This window comes from Trypanosoma equiperdum (genome assembly GCF_001457755.1).
Source record: "Trypanosoma equiperdum strain OVI genome assembly, contig: ctg_1779, whole genome shotgun sequence".
NCBI classification, from domain to species: domain Eukaryota; phylum Euglenozoa; class Kinetoplastea; order Trypanosomatida; family Trypanosomatidae; genus Trypanosoma; species Trypanosoma equiperdum.
This window is the reverse complement of record NW_027123814.1, coordinates 7,887-26,315: the sequence shown is the minus strand read 5'-3', so window position 1 is coordinate 26,315 and position 18,429 is coordinate 7,887. Positions and strand designations below refer to the sequence as shown.

Here is an 18,429-nt window from a genome sequence, read left to right as displayed (position 1 = left end):
AAAAAAAAAAGCGTGAAAAGTGCCCAGCGGCTATGCCGCCGCCGCTAAATGAATGACAAGAGGGTAATTCTTCATCCCTTGGCTCGGCAGCCTGATATACTAGGAAAGGTCGCAGGTCATCGGGGATTCCGACGATACCTGAGTCGGATTGCCCACGGCCGAGTTCTTCAGTTTTCTCAGCCGCGGGATGCGCAGCGCCGCGTGCGCCCGGGGGATGAACTCACCGGAACACAAGTGTAAGCAGAAATGTCGGCAACCAAGTGCACTTGGGGTTGGTGAAGGAGCGGGATGAGCCCGGGAGACAAAAAGACACAAGCAACGGCCTCCTCGACTCTGCAGTTGTCGTTAAGGAGGGAGGTGGAGGAAATAGCTGGAGTGACCCGAACCGGCGATCCAATGTGGGAACACCAGGAGGGACCGGATCGAAATGAGAAAATGGCTCAGCATATCTAGGTGAAGAAGAAAATGTCATGGAATAGGCTACTTGTGGGGAAGCTCGTGCAAAATTTGAAATGTAGCAACAACCCCGCTGAGGTGCGCGCCCCGCGGGAACGCGTGCGATATCGGATTATGGTTAAAGCACAAGCACATCCAACAACCGGCGGAAGGGCAGAGTGATGAGGCGCGAAACGAAATGGAGGAGTTTATGATGAAAGGTCAGCGATTGAGCGGAAAGCCTAACCACCGCAGATCCAAACAAGACGTCGTACCGTGGGCTTCGACAATTCTCACAGGCGCCAGGGATATGGCAGATCCTGTGGCGCCGCTAGGGAGATTTTTCACGATGACAGGAATGTTGTTGCCCATATTTGGCCGGTGGAACGAGCAACGGGTGTGCGGTCGGGGCTGAAAAGGAAGGATAGGATGAAGACGGTAAGGTACTATTATAATCGTGTGTTCAAAACAAGTTTGTGGAGTGGGAAAGGTATTTGGCGTTGTGTTTGTGTGTGCGGAGAGACGGAATACGCTCATTCCAGTAATCTACATGAGAAAGGTTTATCCCTAGGCTCACGCCGAACTGGAACGTGGGTGGCGCGCGCATGGAAATCGGAGCTGCGCCGACACCGCAACCAGTCACGTCCCTGTAGCCTTTGGACAGTCAAAATACGGTTCTCAGGGTTTCTGGATACCATGATGCCGTGAAACCGAGGCCCTGGCGACCCCTTTTGAGGGCTTATGAGAATGTTATTGAAACATCTGCGGCGTAAAATTTTTGTTGGGCAGGAAGCAGAGAAGCTTTGTTGGAGCAGCGTCGGTGGCACACTGAAAAAGGGCAAGCACCTGCTTGAAAGGGAGCCTGTTTGCCTCCGCCGGCTTGCAGCGTTCGGTCGAGGTTGTATCGCACCCTGGCCGTGCCTCATCGATGAATGTATGACGGCTTCTTCGCGCTGGTTGTCGTCAACCAGTATTGTTCAAAAAGACATGCATGAGATGCAGGCCACCTCCTTACACGATTCAATAATACTTCCCTTTCTAGTTCTTTAAGTTGACAATTCAAAAAAAAAAAAAGAAGGGTGTCGGATTAACCGTTGACACCTTGAAAGTGAGCGTTGTTGCATTTTAGGAATGCTTCCCACCTCTTACCTAATTTACCTTCGCTCTTGCTTGGGTGCCCACCGATGAAGTTGGCGGCGCGGCCACCCGAGTTTTGCTAATGCCCAAGAAACACACGGGAAGAACTGATGCTTTAGTTCTCGAAATTGTTATTTCTATGCAGTGCCGTGGGAACCCCCGACTACTTCTGCACAAATCGGAGTATCCTGCGTTCGAAGGCAGTTAAGTGAAAACTACCTCCGCAGTCCTCCTTCTTACCGTGAAGATCCCTGGACTCCGCCATCAGGAGCCCCAGCGCACACGCCCGCTTTTCCGCTATTTTGCCTCTGCCGTTTGCCCCATCGGCTGTCGAAATCAGGAAAAAGAGGCATCGAACCACGATCGAGGGCCCGCGGGTCGCATCCCTCAGCAGTGGAGATGAATTTGCGATGTCCACGATCCTCGACTCCAACTTAGTTGTTGTGCTGAGTTTATGCGTGACCAGAAGTGTGGCTAACGAAGCAACCGCTAAACTGTGAGCAAAGAATTCGGGACTGTCGGGTGACACCCACTGGGCGTCCTCAAGGGCCAACTGAAGGGCACCCAGGGTACGATCCACAACAGGGGAGATGCTCAATGGTGCCCTTTCGAATAGGGTGCAAGCTGCAATGAGAAGTCCCCACCCGTTTCCGCCAGTCAGCACATAGTTGTAACGGCCAATGATATCGATGGACTGGGCCAATAGCGCGGACGCTCCTTCCGCCACCAAGCTGGCTTCGCCGATGCGAATGACATTCCCCATTGTCCCCAAATCAGCGGCCACGACCACCTTCAGCATACGGTGAAGAGGCGCGGCGACCTTTCCAACCGCATCGGCGCCACAAGTGGTTGAAATAGATGCAAACAGCTCGCTTGCCTGTTGAAGGGTCATTGCCCGGACAGCCCTTTCCAGGGTGCCATGCGTGAGAATTTGCATCGTCAATACGCGACGAACTTTCTTCCACACATAGGTTGGTTCGTTCACCGTTCCGTGGCGTTTCCAAAAACTCATTTGTTTAGCCGAACTATGGGAAATGTGTGCGTTGAGATTTTCAAATTTTCTCAACTGTTCAACCACCGCGCACACACCCTGCAGCTGCCCCGGGTTCCACCTTGATGACTCATCGGACTCCAGAGCCTCAGCTAAAGCCTGCGTGGCACTATCGGCAAGTTTTAAGCACCTTTCCTTTAGTAATTGTGAATCTGTCTTCAGCAACCCTGAAGACGCTGCCCTCCCTTGGAGTTGCGCGCCAACCACTGTAGATAAAAACTGCAGCAGCAGGGCACACACTGAAGCCGTAGCGGCTAAAGCTAACCATCTTTGTTCAATGAGCGCCACGATGGTCGCCAGGCAGTCCCATGTCATTGGAGTCCACTCCGTTAGCTCCGCATCGCAACAGGCTTCCATAATACGCGAAAGGGCCTCTATTCTTCGGGGCTCTTGATTTGCAGCCCCGGTGGCACTTAAGGCATCGGCGAAGTATTGCAGTGTTATGGCGGCAAGTTCCGGGGACAGTCGGTGACGTATGGCATTTGCTAGAACGAGACTGAGGTCGTCAAGGTCGAGTTGGTTGCTCGCTTGATACCGCCGGATGTCAAGAAGGAGTCGCTGGCTCAAGAGTGACCGAAGCTCAGTTGCGGTAGCACCCGCCGTACGTGCTGCCGACGAAGTGGTGGCCGATACTGCTCTAGTTGCTACCACTTCGCATCTATCCGGGGGGCTGTGGGAGCCTAAGAAATGCGCTTCGAGAGAGCGGGACGGATTTGCCAGGGCACTCGAATGAATGCGCCGAATAAGGACGTCAAAGGGCAAAGCCGATATGTGCCGCTGTAAAAGCTGCACTGGGGGTTCGACCTTCACCATGGACGAATAACACTGGGTGTTTCTCCGTGGGCAAGCATGTGCGAAATCGACTAGCGGGAAGTTGGCTGTCCACACTTTCCCTGTGACTGCACCACCTAAGGGTGTCCCCAATATTTACGGAAGGACCTCAAACTACAACAAGAAGGCGGGGAATAAAATTTTTAAGGATGGGGCCGTCTAGATGCCATCGGTCGCGAATGGTAGCATGCCAAGCATAAGCAAGAAGTTTAACACTGTAAAAGGTACAACCACTCGGTATCCGTTTATACCTTCGTAATACCCGACACAGTTTCTAACACATCGCGTTCCCCCCTTTCTCCCCCTTGGCCTTCCTCTTCCACCAGTTCTGCCTCACACTCTCCGCTACCTCCGCGCTTGCATTGGCCAGCGGGAAGAAGAAGCGGATTAGGAACATCCTCCTCTGTGGTGGCTGGTTGGGATACCGCAGCGAGGAGGCGGTTTATTACGTCCACTACCTCGTTTCTTTCTTGATCCGGTAATTCAGGTGCGTCAGTGCCGGGATTAATGACAGCGTGGGCCACCGTTGCCTCTGCCGCTGTGAGGGTTGGCTGCGTCATTGCTCCAGGTATCATCAAGCATTCCATTCTGGAGAGGAGATCCTTTTCCGCCTTGAGTTGGCCTTGCAGACGGTGGCGTTCCTCCTGCAACATCCCCAACCGCTTCTTCCACAGTCCCTCAGCCTGTTGTTGCGCTTCTGCAACCCGGGTTGCTAAGCTCTCGCCAAGTTTTTGGCAAACTTCTGTAAAATTTTTTTGCATCTCCTTCAGTCTCCCTTCCTGTTGTTTCACAGCATCTGTTAGCCTCCGGAGATGCGTAACGCTGTTGAGTGCTTGCTCCCGCTGGTTTTGTTCCGTTGATTGTCTCACATATTCGCACATTCGGTCAATAGATTCCACCACACGCTGTACGTCATCCCTGCGCATCTCCCAACCATCCGCCGCTTGCTGGGTCAGCTCACAAATCTCCGACCGGTGCTGAAGCAGCAACCGCCCCACCGAGGCTGCGAGATTAGTCTCGCCTTGCACAAATAGTAACATTACTTCGAGAGCTGAGGCCAAGTTCTCCGTAAAGGCCGCCAAATCATAGTAACTTTGGCGGAGTTGCTTTTGTTCCGATCGCAGTCTCTCAACCGACTGCAGCAGTACGGTGTTGGTGTGGTGCATCTCCGTCATGGCAGTCTCTCGCGCGCTTAGTGTGGCTTGCAGTTCGGCGCGCGCTGCCGAATAACGCGCTTCGGCTTCCTCACGGGCCGTATCGGACGCCTCCAGCTGCTGCTTGCACACCGCTACCTCTCGCTCTGCAGCATCAAGTCGGGTTTGCATCGCAACGAGAACCCCTTGCCGCTGCAACCCACTTTCCGTAGCGACGCCCTCCTCCAAACTACTAAGAACATCAACGGCATGCGCCTCCGCCCACGAAACTGTATGCATAACAGAGCCATTTTCTACAGCTGGTCTCGCTTCCTGCGCCGCCGCGGCTGGACACTGGACGGCCTCGCGTGCCACGAGAGCCGCAAGGCGTTTTTCACGTAGACTAATGCACCTGTGCAGTTTTTCCTTTTGTTTCCCCAGCTGTGCCACCTCGCTTTGCAGCTCGCGCGCCTGTCTCATCGTCTGCTGTATCACTTGGGGATCGACAACCGCGCTCACACTAGAGGCCGCCGACCTCGCGGCGGCCTCACGCACAGCCGCGCAACAACTACTCAGTTCCTCTTCCTGCATATGCTGAGAAATGACTGCTGCCAAACTTCCGCGAAGGTAGTCACGCTCTACTTCCAGACCTGAATATTGCACACGTAACTTTTGGTTTTCCTCTCTTACCCGACTCACCTCATCTGCCAGATCCACAATTCTGGTTGCCACTGCGGAGCGGTTTCGCTCCAGCTGGCCTAGTTTTTCTTTAAGCGGCTTCAGTTGCTGCACCTTAGAACGTAGTTTCTGAACCTCTTCTCGGAGTTGCTCAAGTTCCTCCCGCCCCTCGCACCAAAAAGTAACAAGATCACGGCGAACGGAGTCCGGGTTGTCAAATATCTCACTTTCAAGACGTCGCCGCTTTGAGGCCAGGGTTTCGACGGCGACACCCTGGCATGCTTGAAGATTCTGAATAATTCCTTGCTGTCGCTCAATTGTCTGCATGCACGCTGCTACCTCGTCACGTGCTTGGGCTTCACGGGTTTCCAATACGGAGATGCGGCTGAGGAGATGTTGTACGCTTGACTGGCTTAAAGCCACCTGCTCCCGTAGCTGCGCCTCGCAGAGGGTGTGCTGCACGCTCTGCCGCTCCTTAAGTTCTTGCAATTGGAGCCGAAGCACATCCCGCTCAGATTCGACGAGCTTGAGTGCTCCCCGAACTTCCTCCACACTTTCCAACAAGCGTGGAAGGAGCATGGTAGCCCGGATCCCGTCTTTTGCGAGTTTTTCTGACTCTGCCACTGCGGCTTCACCTCGCTCGTGAACATTTTGTAGTTGTTGGCGTAGAAGCTCCTCAGAGGTGCGGAGAGACCGGAGCTCGGCCATCAACGGGGGTGTTAGCTCCTCATCAGCTGTGTTAGTCGTGCCTTTTGCTGCTACTTCTCGTTCCAACTCCTCCACACGGCGTTTCAAACTGCCGCGTTCGCTCTCCAGTGCCTCCACCTTCTCGTTGAGAGCAGCCACAGTCTTCGTTTGCATGTCACTCATGTGACGTTGGAGTTCTTCATTTTGCGTGCCCAAGATGCACAGAGTTTCCACCAAGGCAGAAAACCGCTGTACCCCACTTTCCTCCCCCGCTGCTCCCTCTCGCCGCTCACTTCTTTCACTGCATGGTGTAGATGTTTTGTCGACTGTGTCCTCCACACTTTGCCGCGCGTCAGAAAAAAAACGCTGCAATTGCGTTAGCAGCACATCCTGCAAGATACGCTCGTGCTCAGGTTGCGCCGCTAGCGCCTTGAGGCGTGCGTTCTCGGAGAGAAGGTGCTTAAGCATACCCGGATGATCAACGCTCCCCATCAAACACTAATCCTCACTAACTATGAAACCTATTTCTAGACGAGTAGAAGTCTAATAATGTTCTTTTTCTTCGGCACGTGCGTGCCCACGGGTATGAAGTTCAGCGGCTTGGGCGGTCCGCAAAACAACGGATACCACACCTAAACATGTAGTGGTGTCACAAAACTATCAGAATGAAGGGCCCCGACAGATTCGGCGTCCCCGTTCACAGTTGATGGAGAGGACGCCTGTTAACCGTGCGTTGTCACCGGACACCATGTTATAAAGTCAGGTGTCGACATGCATCGACGGCATTGTAGTCAGCATCCCAAAGCTGTGGTGTCACTTGTCGAGTCACGCCAATACCAGGACATCTCTTCCCCCCTTCGAATAGGCACAAGAAAGTTGTGTGGCTGCCACCCGGGATCGTCCTCCAGTTGTTTGTCAATATTTCTTTAAATCCAATGTACTTACACCAGACCCCCCCCCGCACAAACACACCTCCGTATTAAACACGAAGTGCCCCAAAACCTACACAATGCCCCTCAGGCACTCCATCCATCACCGCTCCTTCCCTCCTTTTGCGCAGGCATCAAACAGCATGGCAAAGCGCGGTTCTCGAATGTGTGTATCCAGCAAAACGCCAGCCGAGCCGTCATTTGGGAGTGACTACCCCTGATGAAGCCCCCCCTCGCTTCGCAGGAGCGCAACGTACGATATACAAGCAAAGCGGAACCGTTTTAACAGCCGCATTAAAAACGATAATCAGCACATGTGAATGACATATCGCAATGCCCAACTTCTTTTTTGCCTTCCGCTGCGTGAACAAGACGCAAAACTTTCCTGCAGCCGGAAGAAAAATCATTTTTCCACCCCCTCCTCGCCCACCAACGAAAAGCACTTCCTCATGCCATACCATTCACCATCGAAGAAGGTCGGTTAACGAGAACTTACCATACGTGAAAGGCAATACCTCGGTAACCAGCCCAACCTCCTGCCGTTGAAAGTAAACAAGCTAAACATTATTACCACATATGCAAGGAGAGATCCGTCTCATTTTCCCTCCTGTCACACATGCCCAAGTCCCTCTTTTATTTGTTTTCTACTGCCATAGGGTCTGAAATTGCCGGTTTGGGTTCAACCTTCCTATTCACGTTCCCTTTTGTCTCGTGTCGTTGCCGTCGTCGCCAACCCCCCAGTTCGATGGATGGCAGGGGCATAACGCGGTGGTCGTTGGTACACCGGTGCTGGCAGCTCCCCGGAACGTAACTGGGCCTCCAACGGGGCGCCACTGTCTCCATGTTTGCGGTGGCCGTTATGGATAAGACGGGAATTACTCGCTATATTCCGCGAGTGATACGTGAAGGAAGCCGCTCGATGACCATCGCTGTCCGCGTAGCCACCAGCGCTCATTGTACCGCGTGCGAAACGAGCGATAAGGCACACTCTGCGCATGCTTAATCCAAGTTTCCGAGGTTCAGTCCACTCGACCGGAAAGGGATTCAAGCCGGCTTCGCCAATACGCTCCATCGAAGTGGGAAAGTCTTGGTCTACCAGCACATCGAACACAGAGTTTACTCCGCACAAGTGGGATATAATGCTGCAGTTCGGTTCAATTCGCAGTATTTGCCACGGTACTTTTCGGATGGCATTTGCCGCGGCCTCTCCTGCGCTGCGACCGTGTTCTGTGTCTTGCACAATTAGTGTTCGCTTACCCGCGAAGGCCAACACATCCGCGAGCGGGGGTGCTGTGGGCGACATCTCAATTGGTACTATATTCAAGGCCCGCTGTTGGGCGGCAGCGGCCTCGTTCGGGGCTGAGGCGTCTGTGATAGCCATCATACAAAGTTTGTTGGTACGCGGTGTGCCGTAGCCCATGAGAATACCGTGTGTGGTTGACACAAAATCCCCCCCATCAGCCGAGCCACCCTTAACGTCCTGGAGCACGTGGTTGAAGTCACCAGTGGACCCACATGCACGAAGGTACCGCAACGTCTCGCTTATCTCCGAGCTACGGTGCTCACGGCCATACTTCGGCATAGGAAGGACAATATCATAATGCTGAAACAGGATATCGGCAGCGAAGAGGGAATCATAGTATGGGCATGCGCGCATCTCGTGAACTTGATCAACAAGCTGCGTCTGCTTTAGCGCCAAGAAGAGATCTTTCACCTGCCTAACGAACAACTCTGTGTCAACTTCCTCACCTATCGGACTGTGCGTTGGAATCAAGTTTTGCGGGGGCACACGGTAAAGGGCGTTTACATACCGGCGTGCTGGAGTGAGGACGGCCGTTAACGCCTGTTGCCGCAGGACCCACCGACTGGGTGACGCGAGTCCGAGTGTTGTAGAAACTGCCACAACAAAAAAGCGCATCACTGAAGCAACGGCAAGAGGGAGGTGTTGATGGAAGACTTCTCGGAGAATCAAAATTAAGTCAAGATAGAGGGTAATCCCTCCACATACACAGATGTAGCCTGGTTGTTTAACGCAGACGGCAACGCGCGTCGTATTGAGGTAGGGTGAAGAAAAGAACCTCCCCCCCCCAGGATAAGAAAGAATCAGCCAATGGAAATGTATAAGAAAAGAAAAAGTAGGAGGGGTACTTCAGGAGTATGAAACAAGAGTGTTTGGCGAGCAATTTCTTCCAATGCTCCATTTTCCCCCGTCCTTGTCCATTCTCCCGTTGTCACACTTTCAGGATTTCACACCTCAACAGACGAGTGGGCCACACCGATTAGGAAGTTCTGGCACACTTGCGATTATCGCGCGGTGGCATCCCCAGCCGGTGCCGTTAACTTGGCAGCATCCCTGACTTGCTTTCTTCTGCGACTTCCGACGGCCGCGTCAACTCCGGGGGATTCTGTTGGGTGAAAGTCTGTCAAGACGATTTTCCCCCGCGCATGCCCTGAGGCCACCACGTCCATCACATCGCGCACGCGCTCAATTGAGGCTGTTTCCACATGTAGGCGAAACGCGCCATTCTGATACAACCGCAGCGATTCCTCCACCACAGAACGCAATAACTTACGCGTCACCTCACTGCCATACAAACCAGCCAAACACACGTAGCTCACCGATATCTGCTTGCGGAAGAATACACCGCTATTCGCATCATTCGCGTTCATGGGCCCAGGAAGGACACAAATTGAACCACCAAACCGTAGTGCCTCCGCGTGTTTGGCTGCAAGTGCGGCGTCGGCAAGTTCTAGCACGTAGTCAACGCCCACACTTTGTGTGTGCTCAAGACACTCCTTTACCACATTGTTGGTGGTGTAATCGAACACAAAGTCGGCGCCAAGACTGCTGACGTACGGGACGTTGACTGTTGAACACGACGCCAATACACATAGCCCGACGTACTTGGCTAGCTGCACAGCCACGCTACCGACGCCGCCCGACGCACCACTAATAAAGATGCTCCGTCCCCGCTCCACTCGCAACTTGTCGAAAAGTGCCACGTATGCCGCGCCCGCTGAGCATGGCATCGTTGACGCTTCGACGAAATCAATAAAGTCATTGCCGTCCGTCGGGGCCGGTATTTTCCCCAACGCGTCCGCATGCACTACGGCGTATTGACAAAATGTCCCCCCGAACGGTTGGGACATGTCCGCAAGAAAAACAACTCGGTCACCGACCTGGAAGTCGTACTGCTGCTCTTTACTGCTATCCCAGCCCACGCTCTCAATGACACCGGCGCCTTCAACGCCCATCACATAAGGAAAGGGAAATAGAGTTTCTGGCCCCAGCATCGTTGAAGCCACACCGGTTCCACGGCTGAGGCCACCGGTAAATAGCGAACTGGAAACCTGGTAGCCAAACGCCGCCCGCTTTGCATCCACTGGGTTCACCGCTGCAGCATACAGCTTTACCCGGACCTGCCCCTTCCCAGGTGGTGGAATTGTTATTTCTGAGTTTATGGCCGCCGCTGCTTTCCATTGCCGCACACACTTGGACACCATCCATCCATGGCACCGCAGCGCGTTGCCCAGTGCTTTCCCGCTGGTTCTGCCGTTGCCATTGATATCGTGAGAACTGGAAGGCTGCGACGTCCCGGCGCCCATCTCCTCCCCGCCTGCCTTTCCTTTCTACCTTTATTTGTGTGTTGGTGCCGTCGCTGCTTCCTCGTGCTCTAAGCAAACCCCACCGCCTACCCCGCCGGATCTACCTTATGCCTGTTCCACTTTCGTCGACAAGAGTACAGTGAAAATAGGCGCAAAGACAGTGAGCGAGTAGCTTGTCTTCTTCCCTCAGGTCGCTTTTGGAAAAGAAGAAGGACAGAGCGCAACAAACCCACATTTGATATATCACGACATTCATAAAAAACAAGAAGATATTTCTTTCTTTTTAAGGGATCAAATGGGTGCGGGCCGAAGAATTTACACCGTTAAGACAAGGAATTCTCTCGCAGATGGCGAGTGAATGATCGGAGTGAAACCAAAAAAAAGCAAAGGGACTTGTACGCACATCCGACAGCGCGCGGTAGTCGGCTGATTGCATACCTCCATCCGCCCAGTCGTTCGCTTGACGCGTACGTCTCACTTACCTTTTTTGTGTTGTCGTTTGTATCTATTGATCGTTGAGGAGCCAGATTATGAATGGATATCCGAAACGTGTAACTGTGAAAAGGGAAAGTAAGGGCAACCATGCCCTTGGTAATTACTAAAGTGCAGATGGCTGTGCATGACACGACCTAGCGTTTGCTTCGACAATCGCGGGAGGCACACACAACCTCCATGGCTGTCACAGCTAATGGTACTTCCTCACCCATGTCGTCGTCGTCACCTGACATTTCCTGCACATCGTCATCGTCATCATTTCCTTCTTTCCTATCGCCATCGTTGGCTGTACTGGCTCCAGCTTTCTGCTTTTTCCGCCTTTTGAACAGCCGTTCATCTGTAGCCGCCCATGGCTCAACGCGGCGAACCAAAATGCCATGGTTTCGTTCATAATGGCGACGTATTGTCCTCACCATCTCGGCTTGGGATACACCAACACAATAACCTCCTTCCAGAAGCACGGTAACAATTTTTGCTGTGGATATCCTTGAGTTTGCTGCCACGATGCCGTGGAGGATGTCAACTTCCTGTCGTGTCATGTCCCGCTTGTCCTGTTGGCTGTGCGGTAAGAAGCTTTGTTGGTTCTCCCCCACATCAGTGCAGTTGCTATTTCCATTGGTAGTAAGTGAAGACCCCACATTACCACAAGAACGCAAGCATTGCTCGAACATAGTGGTGAACACTTCATCATTGAGCTCAGATGATATTCGTTCAAATTTATCGTAGTCACGCAGTGGGTGGTCTAGCGCAGAGACCGCAACAAATGGACCACTGAAGGCGGGAACAAACTTTTCCCTTCCTTTTAAACGGTTCCGTCGGCGCTCGCGTGAGTCAAACATACGCCGTTGAATTTCCGCCTCCGAGTCATCATCGTACTCATCGTTGTCGTTGATAAAGTCATTGTTGGCCTCGTCACTACCAACAATGCTACTACTGTTCTCATCAACTTCCTCATCGGAGTTGCTGTCGCCGCTCATTCCAACATCCTCATCTCCGTCCGCCACATCCCAGTCATCACCAGAATCATACTCGTAGTCAAGGTTGGACATTTGTGGCATCTCCTCGCTAACACCAAACCGCGCTAACCGCATTAGCTCCTCTACATTGAGCGCATTTTGACTGTTGTAGGTGCCAAAATATGGGGGGCGCGACTCACAAGGATCAAAGCTAATTGCATAGAACCCGCAAAAAATGATTTCATTGCAGAAATCCTTCCGCGGCGGTGGAAGTTGTACGTGGAAGCTACAAGGGCAACGACGTAACGCCTCGGTGACGTAGGCACTACAACCATCATTTGTGTCGCTATGTGCGGTCGCGTGCTCTATCATCGCAGCAAAAGATGAGTATGGGGTCCCCACTCCTTGGTACATTTGGGTTGAGTGTGTTTCGTCTTCCTCTCCGGCCCAAACAACTTTACCGTTATTGGTAGCGCATACTTCGGACTGCAACGACTTTGGTGAAGTTTCACCTAAAAAGAGAACATCGTCAACATGCGTTTCCCTCTTCAGCGCAGGGCCGTCCGGCAACCAAAACTGTAGTGAGAGTGGTGACACCCTCTTGTCCTGCACAAATGGCGTGAAAAGTTTGTTAACGCTTGCTTTCGATTCCGTTGATTTCTTTGACTGTGTGTAAAATCCGAAACTTGCCAGACCACGAGAAGGTGGTGATAAAACCACTGGGTCAGTTGGTGTCGAATTTTCAGCCACCTTGGTGGGGGGCTCGACGGCTACCTTTTTGTTCTTATCAGCAGCGCCAGATGCCATGCTTCGAGGCCTTTTTGTTGTAATACGCGGGGTGATTTCATCAGGGGGCTCTATTTTCGCTATAACGCTCCTGACTAGGGCTAACCCAGGGTTGAATTGCGCTGCTTCTCTTTTCATCTGTGGAGCCCCACTTGGGAAAACTAAAGCGTCTTCCGAGTCATCGTCACTCGACGGTAGTCCGGTCCCACTGCATTTCTCAGATGTGGGAGCCTCGTTAACAACCTCAGGTGAGGGTTGTGGTTTGCTCACCGATTCAGCACGTGCCATCCCCCTTGTTTTTACGCCTCCCCTGACTTTGTTGGGAGGTTTCGCAGGGGATTTTTTTCTCTTCTGCTTCCCTGCGCTTTGTAATTCCCCGTTGTCTTCAGTTTTTGGCTTTTGTCCTTTTCTTTTCGCAGTGCAAGGGGCTGAAACCTTCTGAGGGTGCTTTTTCATCTCTTCACTCTGACCTTGTTCAGGTGCGTTCAGGGGCTCCGCGACACTATCCATGTTTCAGAGGGATATCGATTTTTAAAAATATACCAAAAAATCTCTTTTATACCCTTCAATCACTTTTTTCCGACTGGAGCGACACTTCTTTCCTCAAGAGAAAGAAAAAAATATATAAGCAGATCTATATCCCTTTTTTACTCACTTGTCACTTTTTTTTGAAAAAAAAAATGTCTTTGTTTCCCCTTCGTTATTTTCCGTATATTTTCTGTCTTCCCCGTTCGAAATGCGCACTATCGATATGCCTTTGTGGGGGCTCCCTTCGCCGTAAACTCTCTTATGAGTGGGTGCGGGTACCTCTATATCTTTCTTTTGAGGCTGATGCACAGCCGCACATTATGCGGTCATGTTAATAATGTATGAAAGAAATGGGATGGGTAGTGGTGGTGGTGGTGAATAAATACGAGCAAAAACAGCGAGAACTAATGGGATCCAAGCGAAGAGGCTTGCGTCTAAGTGCTGGTACGTATATGTGAAAGGTTGCCTGCCTTTCGGTACAACCAAGGCACGGCTGTATTGTCAAATATGATTTGATAAGAGGGGGTTAATGAGGACAAGAAAGGAAGAAAAAAAAGGTACAAGGGTCATAACCCACGAGGGCTTCATCAACTCAAATCATCGTTTATGCCCCGTTAAACAATTAAAAAAATTTTCATTCCCCATAATTTCTTTAACTGTCTTGTTATAATATAGCTACATACACTCACCACCGGTTTCACTTGAAGAGATGAAACCTTGTTTTGAACATTAACAAAATGAACAAACAAACAAGTAAGGCTTAATATGCGTTTAAAGTAATGGAAGCAAAGACAAAAAAAGGGGGAGCAAAAGACCGTGTATAGAAGAATACGAGATAAATACAAAAACACACACCAGTGTATCGGGAAAGAAAACTAAAAACAAATACAGCAGATTCATTGCAACATAAAAAAGGGCCGGTGTAGATAAGGTGCTCTTCTTAAACTAGAACATGTTGCCACTCACCCTCGCGGCAGTTATTCTACACTGCGGTTAGCGCAAATGTATCCTCGTCAACATTGCCGCCCTCTCCACACACGAAACTTAGTAAGCTTTCCATTTCTACCTTTGTTAGCGAGGGCTCTTCCATCGTTTCCGACGTCTTTCTGTGGCTGCGCATGGCTGTCGTGAGGGTTTTGTGGAGTGCCGCGATGTTCATTTGTCGTATGCCACCGGTTCCCCGTTCACACGTGTTGGCAGCGGCCCATATGGTCTCGAACACTTTGTCTAGGGTATCAGCGTCACTGCGTTGTACAACCACGGGTACGCGCCTCAATAAGTCAACTGCGGGGAGGAACACTCGCGGTACTTGTGATGGATCGAACACAAATGAACCCGTTTGTAATAGCTGAAGCCCTACATTTTCTAATTTCTTGCGGCTTGTTAGGAGGTCACACGACTCGAAGTCGATATGTGTCATTAACATACATCGTTTCAACTTGTTCTCGTTTTCACTTTCCCATAGGGTGCGGCTAAGAACATCAGAAAGGAACTCGGCAGGTGGTTCCTTCACCAATGCGGTAATCCATCCTATTTGCATTAACTGCTTGGTTGTGGGGTTGAAGCCAAGTGATCGGATTATGGATGGAACCGAAACCATTGGAACCACCTCTGTTTCACACGTTGGTATTCCGGTGGTTAGCAGCAACATCTCGTTGTACGGTACTATCGCAGTTGTGCACGCTTTGATTGCCGTATTGATGAATTTCATGTGTACTGCGGCCGCATGTTCACGATGAGTTCGTGCGATGTAGTATGTTTCGTCTAACCAGCGGTGATAGGGCTCGTCCAGGTCATCTTCTGGAGTAGACTTCTTTTTCTTCTTTTTCTTTTCCTTATGTTGCTTGGGAGGCATCAGCTACCGTTTGTGGTTTTCCTTTTTAGTCTTGGAAGGTGGATCGGGCGAAGAAAATGAGCCCACACACAGAAAACCCCCAGCTAAGAGGGGAAAATGAGGGACCACAGGTGACGACACAGACGAAGTTATAACAAAGGTACACAACACGCCCCCTTCAGGCATATGGTGGGCAGCTGGACACAGGCGTCGGATAGAAGAGAAAGAAGGAATTGACAACAAAGAAGAACTGTGCGCTTTAAGATAGACAAATGGCCGATGTATGGTGGTCCATTAGTACAGTCACCATATCTGATTCGCAACCCTACACCTGCTACCACCCAAACTGCCTAGAAATACCCCACAACTACACCACGTGGCACTAGGCACCCGCCTGCGGCGACCATCAATTGGCGATTACACCATATCCTGCAAAAAAAAAAAGTTGCGTCAGAACCCCCCTAAAAAGAAAAAAAAGAGATAAATTTGGCTCTTTATTTCCCCTCTTTGTGTGGTTAACCCGCCTGTGTCACTATGGTGCCCTATAGCGGGACCCGGGTAGGGCCAAGCATCACTGGTGTAAAACAAGCGGCCATGCAATACAAGTGTCCCCCCACCACCAAGTGCCAGCTCTCAACTTCCTTCTGGCATGGTCAAACAGTTGCTTTTATCCGGCTTTCCTCACGAATGGACCGATGAACCCCTCTATTACGTAGTGGAAGATTCGGCGTTGCCAGTGCCAACAAATCTCTTCATTTTACTCACGCTTTCTCCTCTTGCGAAGCGCAAGTGACTGCTGACTGCCTTGTCAGTTGCTGTAGGATCCGGTCCACAGTTTTGGAGGCTTTTCTGAGTCCGGCCTCAATATACGTCGGGGTGCGCTGAAGTTCCACCAAACTTAGCGAGTCCCGTAGCAGCGTGCCCGCGCCATATGTGCTGCGTAGTTTATTGGCAAGATAAGACAACTCGTTATCCTCTAACAGTACCATAAGGTACGGCACGGCCTCGGCGAATAAGTTAAAATCAGGTATAAGCTTCCTTCCCAGGCCCTCGCCCACTACAACGGTTAGCACAAGCGATGCAAAGTTGCCGTCGATTGGCGTTTTGTTCTCGCGCAACGTGTTCATAATTTTGCACAGGGTAGAGCCGATACGCACATGGCGAAGCGTAAAACCATCTGATGCACCAGGAGCCACTGTATTGAAGATATTTGTCATATCCATGCGGAATTTTTCCCGTTTCGCTTCCGGGTAGGGGGGTCGCACGTCTGGTGGAAGTCTGTCGATCATTAAATCCGCACCGAGACTACCGTCGCCGCAAGCGACCGCAGCGAATAATGAAATGAAGTTGTTACGTTCCTCCGGTGATAACGACGTGGTGAGCCCAGCGTCGAGGATGATGAGTTCATACTTCAGCTTCGGCTTCCCGTCGGGATACCTCTCCACTGTTGTGGGTGAAAAAAACGTAGTTGGTGGGACATTTAGTGGGGCCCCCGGGTTCGCCCGAATTAAAATGTTACCGGGGTGAAGGTCAGAGTGCACAAAATTATCTTCAAACAACATTTTCAAGAACATGTGACAACCCCGCTGCGCGGCGTCGCGGAACTCATCGCAGGGCTGGATTTCTTGTAGTGGTCGACCCTCTTCGAATGTCTCGACCAAAACATCCGGTGTGCAGAACGACGGAAGCGGTTTGGGAAAAATAACGCCCGGAAAGTCACGGAAATTAAATGCAAACTGCTTCAAGTTATCGCATTCTAGGTCGAGACTAAGTTGGGAGCAAAGAAGAGACGAGAACTCACCCAGGGCCCGCCGCAAGTCCAAATACACCGTATCTCGGAACAAAGTCGTAACAACGTTGACGAAACACTTCATCACGAAAAGATCAGCACATATGATCTCGCGTGTAAGTGGGTGTAGAATCTTTATCGCCACCGTCGTCCCCGTGGGAACACCGTCAACATCTTCCCTAAGCACAGCCCGATGTACCTGCGCGATACTCCCACTGTTTACAGGTACTTTTTCGATCTCACGCAAGTAGTAAAGAACGTTCTGTCGCGTCCCGGTATCCCCTTTCCTTCCTTCATCATTAGAACCTTGGGGCGACTCACGGAATGTGTTGCGCAACGTCTTCTCTGTATGCGACCATGAGTGCGGTTCGGTGTTATCGTACAACTTCTCTAACGCACTACACATGACCGGTGAGAAGATATCAGGCCGAGTAGCAATCCACTGACCCAGTTTTATATAACTTGGCCCCATAGCTAGGAGCATATCGCGAACTTTTCCGAAGAAAACAGGTTCGCTGCAAAAATGCAGTCCATATGTGAGAAATGTAAACCATATCACGGGCACCATGTGCACTACAAGCAGAATTGTCCGAAGTACAACTAAGCCACAGAACAAGATTTCGCGCAGCACATGCGGATGGTACTGGAACACAGCTACCTGCTGCTGATAGCTACCTGATCCTGCGATAAACTGCCGCGTGCGACGGGGCGGGAGGCACGTTTGTTGTTGAAGGAGTCGCCGTCGCTCAGGAACCCATACGCCCCGATAATACAAGAGAAGCGCCCCACCGCACGCCGTTAAGGCCGTAACTCCACCAATACAGAAGAGATGTAATACACTGGGGTATGTGGGCTGAGGGCAAACACGAATTCTTCCCATCATCCTTCTTCCGCTCGATCTACACTTCAACCGTGGGAGGGGGAATTTTGCTTCTCCGCGGTAGAGTCTCCTCCGCTAACCGGCCTGAGTTTGGTCGGCTGAAGTAGTGCCACGGGTCATTATCAGCCACAGTAATAATAAGCGAGCAAACAAGGTTACAGAAATAATGAGATGACAAAGGGGAACAGGAAAATCAAAGAAAAATAACCAAGTATGGGAAAATATAGGAAGCAGCAGCTCCATTCAACAAAAATATGCCAGCAGTGGGGCATTCAGCAAAAAAAAAAGGTAATATCTTCTACCGACTCTTTAACCCTCATCACATGTCGTGACGCTATACCTTGACGCGCGAGAAACACTAGGAACAAAAAAGCACCAAAACGAAACGACGGTAAGAGAAAGACAAAATGAAACCAAATAAAGGAAGGTATTCTAGCAAATAAAAAAAGAAAGCAACAACGCACCGAATTTATCACCTGCACCACGGAGAAAACAAACTTAAAAAAATTAATCAAAAAAGCCTCAAACAGATTAAAGTGGTTTGACCTATGCAAAAAGTACTAAACAAAATCAACAATCAAAAAAGTCCCACAAAAAAAGTACACGGTAAGCCAAACAATAAACAACATAAGTCACAAGCAAGCTATCCCCCATTTAAAAGCACCTCCCATCCA

At 51.0% G+C, this 18,429-nt stretch overlaps 7 protein-coding genes across 7 annotated transcripts; all 7 read right to left on the bottom strand.

Moving 5' to 3' along the window:
* Positions 1 to 1,735: 1,735 nt before the first annotated feature.
* Positions 1,736 to 3,436, bottom strand: TEOVI_000840900 (uncharacterized protein; the record flags this gene model as incomplete). Its single annotated transcript, XM_067223161.1, has 1 exon — positions 1,736 to 3,436. The coding sequence occupies one exon, from the start codon at positions 3,434 to 3,436 to the stop codon at positions 1,736 to 1,738; it is 1,701 nt and encodes a 566-aa protein (XP_067079262.1).
* Positions 3,437 to 3,699: 263 nt separating this feature from the next.
* On the bottom strand, positions 3,700 to 6,444 carry TEOVI_000840800 (uncharacterized protein; the record flags this gene model as incomplete). The annotated part of the gene is made up of 1 exon (XM_067223160.1): positions 3,700 to 6,444. The coding sequence occupies one exon, from the start codon at positions 6,442 to 6,444 to the stop codon at positions 3,700 to 3,702; it is 2,745 nt and encodes a 914-aa protein (XP_067079261.1).
* A 1,125-nt stretch (positions 6,445 to 7,569) lies between these two features.
* On the bottom strand, positions 7,570 to 8,799 carry TEOVI_000840700 (uncharacterized protein; the record flags this gene model as incomplete). The annotated part of the gene is made up of 1 exon (XM_067223159.1): positions 7,570 to 8,799. The coding sequence occupies one exon, from the start codon at positions 8,797 to 8,799 to the stop codon at positions 7,570 to 7,572; it is 1,230 nt and encodes a 409-aa protein (XP_067079260.1).
* Positions 8,800 to 9,185: 386 nt separating this feature from the next.
* On the bottom strand, positions 9,186 to 10,487 carry TEOVI_000840600 (oxidoreductase, putative; the record flags this gene model as incomplete). Its single annotated transcript, XM_067223158.1, has 1 exon — positions 9,186 to 10,487. The coding sequence occupies one exon, from the start codon at positions 10,485 to 10,487 to the stop codon at positions 9,186 to 9,188; it is 1,302 nt and encodes a 433-aa protein (XP_067079259.1).
* A 629-nt stretch (positions 10,488 to 11,116) lies between these two features.
* TEOVI_000840500 (Chromatin assembly factor 1 subunit A, putative) lies at positions 11,117 to 13,234 on the bottom strand (the record flags this gene model as incomplete). Its single annotated transcript, XM_067223157.1, has 1 exon — positions 11,117 to 13,234. The coding sequence occupies one exon, from the start codon at positions 13,232 to 13,234 to the stop codon at positions 11,117 to 11,119; it is 2,118 nt and encodes a 705-aa protein (XP_067079258.1).
* A 1,000-nt stretch (positions 13,235 to 14,234) lies between these two features.
* On the bottom strand, positions 14,235 to 15,107 carry TEOVI_000840400 (uncharacterized protein; the record flags this gene model as incomplete). The annotated part of the gene is made up of 1 exon (XM_067223156.1): positions 14,235 to 15,107. The coding sequence occupies one exon, from the start codon at positions 15,105 to 15,107 to the stop codon at positions 14,235 to 14,237; it is 873 nt and encodes a 290-aa protein (XP_067079257.1).
* Positions 15,108 to 15,847: 740 nt separating this feature from the next.
* On the bottom strand, positions 15,848 to 17,758 carry TEOVI_000840300 (ABC1 family, putative; the record flags this gene model as incomplete). Its single annotated transcript, XM_067223155.1, has 1 exon — positions 15,848 to 17,758. One exon carries the CDS (start codon positions 17,756 to 17,758, stop codon positions 15,848 to 15,850), a length of 1,911 nt encoding a protein of 636 aa, XP_067079256.1.
* Positions 17,759 to 18,429: the final 671 nt, after the last annotated feature.